The sequence below is a fragment of the Anser anser genome (genome assembly GCF_964211835.1).
Source record: "Anser anser genome assembly, chromosome: 11".
Classification (NCBI taxonomy): Eukaryota; Metazoa; Chordata; class Aves; order Anseriformes; family Anatidae; genus Anser; species Anser anser.
In genome coordinates, this window is record NC_139732.1 from 14,953,542 (window position 1) to 14,964,452 (window position 10,911).

Consider the following 10,911-nt stretch of genomic DNA (forward strand, 5'->3'; position numbering starts at 1 on the left):
AGGGCTGCGTTTGGTGAAGGACAGCTGCTAACGTCTAGTGTGAGCACAGCTGAAGACTTTACTGTAAGTCTTGGAACATCGGTTGCTTTTTTTGGTAAAGTTTTCTTCTTAATGACATTCCTGGTATTAATAGTTAGAGATGCTTGGAAGTAAAAAACACATTCATGTCAATCTGAGGATTACAGGAGGTAATTTATAGTCCTCCCTCCCCCTTTTTCACTGTAAATCAATAAAATCAATGAACGCTTGGCTTGGCAGTGCTCTGCATAATGCAAGAATGTCCCTTGGTACAAATTGAGTAGGTTTGAGAATTAAGAAACAAAGAACAAGCCATAATAAAGGCTTTGGAGAGTCTGGGCCCTCTTAAAGAGTTAGCAGGAAGTAATGGGGAAGCTTTGAAAACATTGAGGAAAGTAAGGGAGCCGTGGCTAAGATGGGAGCAAGTGCCACACTTGTAAAGAGCACTTTTATAAGAGTGGTCAGGTGTACGTGTTCACATTTTCTACTTTGGTTTCTCTTTGGCTGCAGAAGAGAAAGATTATTTGACTTGGTTAGTTGGTTCATCTCTTAAATTCACTCGCTCTTTGAAGCATCCAAATGTCTGAAGTTTGAGAGGAGCCCGAAGCGCGTAACCTGTAAATCTGACATAGTCCCCATTGCACTCTGCAGTAATCCCAGATTTTCCCAGTACTGGCAATTGAAACGGGCTGGTAAATCACCAGCTCTTCTTGCAGAGTTTACAGAATGGGGTTTTCAGGATGAATACCTTCCGTACTGTGACTTCCATGCATTCCTGTTTTTCCCTGCTGCTAGTCCCAACCCGAATCAAACACTTGTTACACATGGAAAAACAAAATCATCATCTTTCTTTGTTACTGGGAAAAGTACCTTCTTTGGTCTAATAATTCCTTCATTTGTGTATGGATTTGCAACAATTTCAAAGGTGTCCCTGTAATCTCCTCTGACAAAACTGTATTTTGTATTTCTGTGTTGTGGTTCATCAATGTCTTCCACTTTGACTCTGCCAACTTCTCCTCCTACTGAAACGTTTTCAGGAACTTTAAAGTGAAATGATGCTGTTAAAAAAAAAATCAACAAATGAGTCATAAAGATTGTGCACATGGAAGTTAGAGCTTAGTTAAAGACTGTTCTTGGTTTATAGACATCCAGAGAATCATTGAGAATTTAGCATTATTGATCCTTACAGACAACACTGAAATGTTTTTTTGAAGTTTAATTACTTCTCAAAATATTCAAGTTTTTTATAAAGTTACCAAAAACTAATACCGATTTTTATTTTCTATTCTAGGTGTGCTTCACCCAGGAAATGCAGCTAGTGCTGAAATACAGAAGCCTTCTGAATATGTAAGATTATTTTGTTCACTTTTAAGAAAGTTGAATTGCAATGAATTCTCATGTAAATTTGTTTTATTCATATCAGCCTTTGGTTTCTAAATAATACATTGCATTATACTTACGGTGTTTGAATACGGGGAAGTTGTCATTGATGTCTGTTAAAGTGATAATGACTGTAGCTGTGCTTGAATCCCCAGAAAACCCTGGAGCATCTTTTGCTTTAACAATAATTTCATACGTTGATTGATTCTCTCTGTCTAAATCAGCTCTGGTTGTAAAAATCACACCTTAAAAATATAATATTGAATATGATTAGATTTTGTAGCATGTCCAACATATTTTAATTTTGAGAGCAAGTTTTTGTCTTATGCTACACATTCAACTGTAACTAGTGTTTTTACAGTGATATTTTTCTAAGACTAAAAATGTTAGAAATCTTTCTATACGATGGAATATTTGGGAGATTTTCGGTACATTCCTTTAAATTGATCTTTGCTGCTTAGAAACAGTCAAAAACTGTCTAAACTCAGCCACTCCAGCATCTAGAGAGTTTGTTCGGCCACCTCATTATCTGATTTAGTTGCTCCAGAGAACCAGTATGCTTTGTGCTTACAAGAGATGTTGAGATTATTTGTAAAACAGGACAAACTTGAAACAAAAGAAGTTTAGGAAAGCAATGGGATGAGTTACTGATCAGAAACAGGAACCCAAACTTGGAAGTCAAAATCATCCCAATAAAATGCAGTTCATTTTGTATGTAATGACCTACTTCAGGTCTCTGCTAACTTGGGAAGTGCATAACCTATCGTTCATGTGCCAAATTTGCAAAGCTGTGGGGAGTATTCTTGGGTTGTAATCACTATTTATCCTTTGACTATCTTTTTAAAGATTTTTTTCTCAGTTAATCTTTAGGAATGCTGCTTCTTTATGTATTCCTCTTTTTCTGGTTGGTCAAAGAAATGGTATCCATGCTAAACTGGAAACATAAACGTGTATTATGTCCTAGTCAGTCTCTTCATCAGTGGGAAGAAAATGACCTTTCATCTTCTCAGTTAGTTCATGGTACCTAATATCCTGGCTTTATTAGTTCATTTTCAGATGCAGGCAGTGGCATTGTGTCATTGTGAATGAAAAATCTTTCCAAATTATAGTTGAAATTAAATTTTTGACTTATTATCTCCCTTGTCCAGAAAGAACGCAGCTTAAAATTGTGTTTTTATAAAAGCTTAAGGTAGAAGTTTGACACTTGCATATCTGACCTACCGGAGTCATCAACTGTGAAATATTCGTCTCCTTTAATGACTTGGTAGGTAACTGTGGCATGACCTGTAACTGTTGGGTCATCAGCGTCTACAGCTGTCACTTTGGTAACTGAGGTTCCTAGAAAAGGATTATCAAACAGCACTTTTAGTATAAATTTTGCTTTTTAGCCAAGGACATGAAGGAAAACGAGTGATGGAAGAACGTACCTACTGGTGACATTTCTGGGACAGATCCATTGAATACCTTTTGTACGAACACAGGGGCATTGTCATTAATATCATAAACCTTGATAATAAATTTAGATGGTGGTTCCAGTGACCGGTTGTTTCTTCTGTCAATAATGAGAGCTGTCAGCTCATATTCTGCTTTCTTTTCTCTGTCCAACCTCTCAAAGGCATATACATCACCACTGGTCTCTTCCACTTTAAAGATGGTATTGGCATATTCACCTTCAATAATGTACTTAGCGTTGTTGTTCCTTACACTCGATGTGATCTAGAAGGTATAATTCAAAGAGATAAAGGCGGGCTTTGGAGTCTGGATTCAAAACAGTTTCTACCAGACGGTGCACACAAATGTGACTGACCTCTCTTTCTGACTCAGTTTGAAACCAGAACAGCCCTCAGGAATTGTGTTGCCAGATGGGATATTACTGAACTAAGCAGTAGCTACAGACATCCGGGTTATAGGATGAAAAATGCATCCAGACTGAAACGTGCTTGCTTATATGTTAAGAAGCATTTTTTTTAAGATTATATTTCACATTTCCTAAAGATATAAATTGTTCAGGCAGTTACATATAAAAATCATTAACCTCATTGTGTCTGAAATACATGCACCACCACATTCAGTTTGAGCTTCTCCTTTTAGCAAATACCTTTCAGAATTTAGTGGAGATTTTGCGTAGATTTCACAGAATTACGGAATCAAATTTGTGTTCACAGCTATTGACATTATTTAGCATTATTCTCTATTATTTGTCATTTAGCAGAATTCCTGCCATAGCTGACAGTTTTCTTGAGTGTAGTCACATGCAGTTACTTCGTAGTTAGTCTTTAGAGTCAAGGCTATGACAGCAAGATTAAATTTGCACTCCACAGAGTTTAAAATCTAAGATCATATGCTATGAAAAAAACGGATGGGATAAAAGGAATAAACATTAATCAGTTTTTATATGTAATTTAATCCAATTCTAAGTGTTTTTGCACATTATTTTATTTAATCGGGAGATGATCTGACGATTCTTCCCTTTCCATACCTTTACCCCTCTAAGTATACTACTGGCAGGTTTAAACCACAGTTTTCTGTGCACTATATCAGCATTATTATTTCAGCAAGCTATTTATCAGTAATTGCTGGGTTTGACCAAGAATTTCTAGTCTTTTGTTACTGATGTTATCATAAATTGCAGCTGTTTGGTATTCAGGATTTTATTTATCCTATAGTTGTCATTTACTGTTGAACATTCTTTTATTTATGTTTTCTATTTTGAAATGTGTTATTAAAATTTTCTTTCCTCGTTCCACATACTTAATCATGCTTGTGACTGCTGGTGCTGCTGTAGAACAGCTTGCAACTCTGGAGATGTAAGAGGAGAAATAACCTCACCCTTGTCTCAAAGATAGTATAGTCTGCGCCTTCTTTCTCAGATTTTGTTTATTTATTTGGTGTAAAAGGTATAGAATTTCAAGATTGCCTTTGCTAAAACTGAGAGTGAACGTACAAAGGGAAGGCTCCAAGGTCAAGAAAGATAAAATCCAAACATAGCAGCATATTCCTGCAGCTGTCACTCAGTTCTGCTGTGCTGCTGCTGTGGCCTTTTAAAAGGGGTTTATCAAGTGTTCAATCCTGCAAATGCAATGCACTGAACACAGATATTGCAAAAGTAATCAGAAGCATTCCACTGTTGAAAGACCACAGAGCACAGTACAAAGTGAATTACTCTTATTTAGGACAGCTCCAGGAATAAAAGCGTTCTCCTCAATCTGCTACTGAATTGGTCTGAAATGAAACAGAGATACCCAGTGTTCACTGAGAGTACCCTATGGCCTCTTTTCTCTCTCTCTCGTGCTTTCTGCCAGTGAGCAGCACTGATCCAGAAAGGTCTGTTTCACTTTACCGAAACAGCCTTGACAGATGCTGATTGTTGTACATGGGAGGAAAATGTAGAACTGCATTTATCTGAAAAGTGTCAAAGTAGTTCAATTTGGTAGACTAGATTGGGAGAACTTTGGGTGATGCGCAGTTAATCATAGGATTTTATGAGCACTGCCCTGAAGAAAACAAATTTTCAGGCAGGTCAATGCTTGTTATTATTTTTAAAAATTATTTTCCTTCACTTTGTGAAACAAATTTTTTGATTGTGTAACAATACTCCTAAACAGCACTTCAGTTTTTTTTTTCCAAGCTGGGGGACGTAAACTATATGTTTTTTAACACGTACGTTTTTATTAGCTGATCGCCCAGGTTTTTGAAAGAGAGAATCTTAAGCTACTATTAAAATATCAACGTATATCAGCTGCCAGACTTCCTTCCTAACTGTGCACCTGCATGCAATGCAGTTCTTTCTTCACTGTGGGTGCTCCATACTTGTCATTCTCTAAAATTTGTTTGTATTCTTCAAAAGAATTAGAATCCCTTTGACATTATTCTTGATTTACTCTGTGCCCATTTTAAGATTGTAACAGGTTATTACATCAGCATTAAGTTTGACTTCTGTTTCCTTTTTTTCCCCGCGAATTCTGCCTAAACTGCAAACAAGTAATTCTTCTCCAGATACTCATCTGCTGCCTGCATTTCTAATTATTCATTGCTAACAGCCCTATTTACCTTGCCAACATGGTGTGGTAATGGCGTATCAATCTCTTCTTTGATATGCATTTGGTTCCATATCCAGTCTCTCTTAAGTCGTTTATGACTGGTATTGTTTGAAGAAAAGTTTTGTTTCGTTTTCTGACTTTCTTTGTAGGCAAATGCTGGAGCCAAGAACAATGACAAAAGCAGAATAAGCTTCTTCATCTTCTTCTGAGCCTAGGAAGTAATATAAAGTATGAAAACTGTGTAAATAACAACAGAATCAGATTAATCAGAGAGAGCACACAAAGGTGCAAATGTGATTTTCTCCTAGAGGAAAGTTTGATTACTCTCTGTATTTCTTTACATCTGCCTTAGAATCAAAAATTTAAATATCAGGCACAAAACAGTGGCAACTGTAGAAACCACTTAAAGTATTTGAATTAAGTAAAAAATGTTCAAGTTTTTAAAGCTAGCATAAAGCTCAGCATCCACTTGAGCTAATCTGAAAAGAAGGATCAGCAGCAAAGATTACCCTTTGTGCATCACGGAAGGTGTAGTTCAGCTGCAGATCATAGCTCATGGGAGAGAGCAGCCATGGGAGGCAACACCAAGGCTGAATCAGATCAAAGTTTATGTTAACTCAACTTGAAATGAAATGGTAGAGCTTGACAAACTAAAATGCAATGTTTTGACTTGGCCTGACACAAAATATACTGTAGTCAGTATCTTCATATGGAAAATATTGATTTAAAATACAACTTTTTTTTTTTTAACGGAAAAAAATGATTCATATGGAATTTTCAATCAATTCCAAGTACAGTGTAGCAAATTATCTTGCTCAGAGAGCTTGTTTATTGATTCAATTCCTTGTCTTTTGAAATGTGTGAAGGCATATATAAAGTTCCTTTATCTCTTATTCTCAGATTTTAACATATACGAAAGGATAATTCATTAACTTATCTTCAGGTAAAACCTTTTTTTTTTTTTACCTTGTATGTTAATATTAGCAAACTTAGGCCTGACTTTCATGCCAGATTGAGAAGTTCATTTGATGTGGAAGAGTTGATTAATTTTTCCACTAAATTTTCCCTTTGCAGTATAAAGCACTGTCAGGGAAATTTAACACTCAAATAATCAAACTTTAAATTACACATAAATGACTTTCTATTAGCTTTTAGGAGCTGTCAGTGTGTACATCAAAAATAAAACAATTGTGATAGAGAAGTTGACATCGCACAGGTTCATAGATGCAAGGTTAATATTTTGGGCAGGATTTGTTGAGACATTTTCCTAATTACTCTTTGGTAACTAGGTAATCAATGTTATCTTGCAGTGTAGCATCGTTGTCAGTAAAAACATTTTATTTACCATGAAATTTTGCTTTGCTCTCTTCTACACTGTTGTACATGATCTGCAGATCATTCCTTCTTTTGTGAATGTGTAGGAAATGACTAAATGGGCTGGCTTTGAAGCTGCTTTTTAATAGCCAAGCTGTGCTTTGTACTTTTTGGGGGGGAGTTACATAACACTTTTTTGATTCAGCTGGCTCTTTGCATTCTATGCACTTACTTTAGCTTTGATTTTTTTTCTTTTTTTAAGGAAAATGAGTAAGATTGAGTTGTTTTGCTTTGTTTGATTTGTTCACACAAATATTCTACAACTAGAGCTGTAAGGCATTGAGTATGATTCTGCTGTGATCTGTCTTTCATTCATAAAATTATAAAACACAGTAACCAAAGGAAAACCAGTTGGTTAATGTCAGCTACTACAGACCATAGTTTTGGAAAAACAGACTGCAGTGTTTGAACTGTCATTTCCTCTTGTTGCTATGGTCCAGTGGGGATCCCCTGAATTGCTGTAGGGAAGAGGTTGGTTGGGGAAACTGAGGACAGCACTGCCCACTTAAGCTGCCATGCATTTCACTGTGATTGATGCATCTACAAATATCCTCGCAGAAAGCATTTTTAGCTTAAATAGTCAAATCTCCATTAACGCATACTGGTCTCTGTATGGATCTGCTTTGTAAGAAGTTTTGTGTCTTCCCTATTATCTTTTCCTAGTGGTGCCTCTCTTTTCACTGGTTCAGAACCTGCCATGCCCTCAGGTCGGACTTCAGCTGGTGCTGAGAAGGATTACCAGCAACAGCAACTGCAGGACCCCTTCTACCCTCGTGTAGGGGCACTGCTTATCAGAAATTGAAGGCTCAAATTCATAATGAGCGTGCAGTTACCTATCTAGGAGCTCTGGGACTGTGGTAATATCCTGACTACGCCTGAGGATCCAGCTCTCCTTTGAAGTAGATAGTCTGTATGTGTTTCACAGTTCAAGCCTTGTTTGAAAGCTTGGCTATCGATACAGAAAGCACGAGTGAGAAGGCTAAGATGTCCCTTGGGCTTGTGTTTGATACTACTGTGGTAGTACTGTGATACTATTGTGGTAATAATATCTGCAACCCGCTGTTTTAATTGGAGGCCTTTTATAACCTCTCTGCATTAGGCTGGATCTTTTAAATAGATGCACGTTTCAGCCGAAACTTAAGCTACCCCTTCCACTCGGCTGACCTGTCTTCATGTTCTCACACTTTAAGGTGGTTTCACTTCCCCTTACTGGGCAGCCTGTTAGTACTTGTCCAGCATCCTTTGTAAGGCAAAGGTCCCTTTGTAAGCAACTTGATGGAGTTCGGGTCTGCCCTCTTGTATGCACTGCGTGTCACACAGACTGAGATGGAAGAGCCTCTTGCAGAAAGTGACTCCTGCTTCATCTTTGGCATCTTTCAGCATGTCGTATTTTGGTAGAAGCCACACTGCACTCTTGAGCACTGTGCATGCTGTCCTTCCTAGGGGCGTTTGATGCGTATGACTCCATAGGACAGTCTGACTCCGAGAGGAGTTCCTCTGTGATACTGTGCCAGTTTTCCGTTCTGCAGCTGGAAGCCTCTGTTGCTGTCGAATCCGTAATTGAATTCATCACAGTATTTAAGAATACCCTTCTTTGGCAGCGTGTACAAACACTTCAGAAGCAGGACCCTGCCGAGCAGTAACTGGATAAGGGCACCGTCCTGGTGTGAAGGCCACGTTCCATGGCTGTTAGCTCTTGACAGGCTTTACTAAATGCTCTGTCTTTTTCTGACCATGATAGTTTTCTTTTCCAGCAGCAGATCTCATTTGAAATGGCAGAGGTAGCGGCAGAAGAGAGAGATTCCCATGCCTGAGCAGGGGAATGCAGTCCCATAGAGTCAGAGGCAAGAAAATTTAGGATGGATGACAGGTGGATGACATGCAAGGATCAGATTTTCATTTCATTTCACATTCACTGTGGCTGCCAGGACTGAGAAAGGCAAATAAGCAGCACCCTTTGAAGTGATGACCCTCGTGGCCACACTTCTGGAGAAGAGGACAGCACAGTTTGCGCTGTGACTGAGCTCTCCCACGTGTGCCTTTCCCTGCCTTGCTGACATGAGGTCCCATTGCAGGTCTGCCTTAACACACAGTCTCCAGTTACCCTTCTGTCTCTAACTGATTAGACCAATAATTCAAACTTTTTTTTTTTTTTTTTTCACTTTAAGCAGGGGCCATAAATGTTCCTTAAAGCTAGGAGGGGAATGGATTATTCAAATAGCTAAGCTTCTTGGTATGCTCTTAAATTTTCTTTCAGCAAATGATGTTTTTTTCCACCAACATTATTCATTTTATGTGTTGAATTATTTCAGCAAATAACTCTTGGTCTGCAGGGTACTATAGACAGTTAACTGAGAAATTTTGGTATTCAAACTGATTTGTGGGACACATGGCTCATATGGTATAGTTTTTATTTGCAGATTGGGAGTAATTATTAAAAAAGATATCAGGTGGAGATGCAGACAATACTGTACTAATTAAAAGTTTGCATCTTATGAGTTGTTTTCATAAGTAATCAAGTGTAAGTTTGATGAGCAGCAAATACAAATAAAGTGTCCATGTAATGAAAACACATTTGATGAAATATTCGTATGAACATTCGTTTTTCTTTGTGGTATTTGCCTCTTAGTTGGTGTAATTTTCTCTTTAAAATATATGTGGCTGCTTATGTGAGGTTAGTTTGGTTACTAAAGAAACTTGTTCTATGCTTGCATGTTAAGTAGGAGTTAACGCCAGGTCTCTGTATGGAGACTTTGATAAGTAAGCAGACAGTTGTAGCTGAAATGGTGTGTTGATCAGATTAAAATCTTGTACTAGTCTTAGAGAATTTCTGTTTATAGCATTTGAAGCTGATTCCAGGCAAGATAGAAATAGTGATAAGGAATTTCCTGAAGGAGAAATTTGTTTAGAAGTGACTATTATATATCAGAAAAGAAACAAGTACTTCCTGATCTCCTGTAATACATCTTAAAAGGAATTTGTCAATATTGTTCAAGTAATTTGCATACCGATTTTCAGAAAAGATGGAAACTAAAGGATTATTGATTATTGAGCTGGAAACTTAATGATTGCTTTTGCTAACAGTATCTTGGTTGGAATCTGAACAATACAAATGCAAATGAAAACTCACTTGCAAAAATGAGAGTTTCATCAAGGCGGAAAAAATTAACAAAATTACTGATAAATGAACAATACAGGATAGAATATATTCCGTTCCGTAGTACTGGAAATTTTGCCGTTTCTGGTTGTTAGTCAAACCTCAGCTGTCATGCCTGCAGCAATGTAAATGCAGGGAATACTAAATATCTGAAATTCCGTGTTCAGTCAGGTGTGAGAAATGGAGAGCCCGAAGGAAGGCGTTTGGCCCATCTTGGGCTGCCCTTGCTGGGGCTGCCAGGCCTGTGGGATGGTGGGGCAGGGCCCTCCCGGCCTGGCTGAATGTTCTGGGGCTTTTTGGCTGTCCATGTCCCCACGTGTGGCCCGACAGCTGTGTCAGTGGGCTCTGCCCTCTCATCGTGCATCGGCTGCCCTTTCTCAGGAGGCTGTGGCCATGGGGGCCGGCGCGCAGCAAGGGCCCGCGCTGCCCTCGGGGGCTCCATGCGGGTGCGGGCTCTGGGTGCTGAACAGGGTGGCTGGGGAGGAAGAATTGGCTTGCGAGAACTGCAAGCGCCTTAAGGTCCACAGCAGAGCACCCCGTGTGAGCGACATTGATGTAAAAAGTTAAAAAGTGTAAAAGTCTCACTGGAAAATGATTGCTTATTAGATCTGAAATACTTCAAGTTTTCCTCACTACATGGCAGGCTTGCCACCCAAGGGATCTGTGCCGAATATCTTCTGGTATCTTGATACTTGTAGGCCTAAGAAAATTTTCTTGACAGAAGTTTTACTAGAGAAGTTGACTTTGGGTAGCTTTAGTTTTAGTATTCTCATAAGTATTTTCATTTGTCTTTCCCCTTCCTCTGTGCCGCTCCCCATTCATGTTCCTAAATAGCTCTGTGTGAAAAAAATCTGTTAAATTTGCACTGGATTAAACCCAGCAACACAGAGTATGCAACACTTCAAACTTAGATTTTTTTCAGATGCAAAAATTTTACTTTGT

General features: G+C 38.4%; 2 protein-coding genes across 21 annotated transcripts in view; one reads left to right on the top strand and one right to left on the bottom strand.

Annotated features, from left to right (window-relative positions):
- The window catches only part of LOC310879827 (uncharacterized protein), a 225,534-nt gene that overhangs the window by 83,183 nt on the left and 131,440 nt on the right, over window positions 1-10,911 (top strand). For all 17 annotated transcript variants that reach the window (XR_014571125.1, XR_014571126.1, XR_014571127.1 and 14 more), the window contains one exon: window positions 1,310-1,365. Coding sequence is in view for 14 of the 17 variants with exons in the window: in XM_083794750.1 (XP_083650876.1) it covers window positions 1,310-1,365 (56 nt within the window). In the remaining 3 variants the exon portion in view is untranslated. The remainder of the gene's footprint in view (window positions 1-1,309; window positions 1,366-10,911) is intronic.
- CDH5 (cadherin 5) overlaps window positions 1-10,911 on the bottom strand; it is a 33,478-nt gene that overhangs the window by 7,959 nt on the left and 14,608 nt on the right. For all 4 annotated transcript variants that reach the window (XM_083794680.1, XM_083794681.1, XM_083794678.1 and 1 more), the window contains exons 2-6: window positions 5,449-5,649; window positions 2,826-3,114; window positions 2,620-2,736; window positions 1,479-1,643; window positions 889-1,076 (exon numbers count right to left, since the gene is read on the bottom strand). In XM_083794680.1, coding sequence (XP_083650806.1) covers window positions 889-1,076; window positions 1,479-1,643; window positions 2,620-2,736; window positions 2,826-3,114; window positions 5,449-5,637 — 948 coding nt within the window. In that variant the 5' untranslated portion in view covers window positions 5,638-5,649. The remainder of the gene's footprint in view (window positions 1-888; window positions 1,077-1,478; window positions 1,644-2,619; window positions 2,737-2,825; window positions 3,115-5,448; window positions 5,650-10,911) is intronic.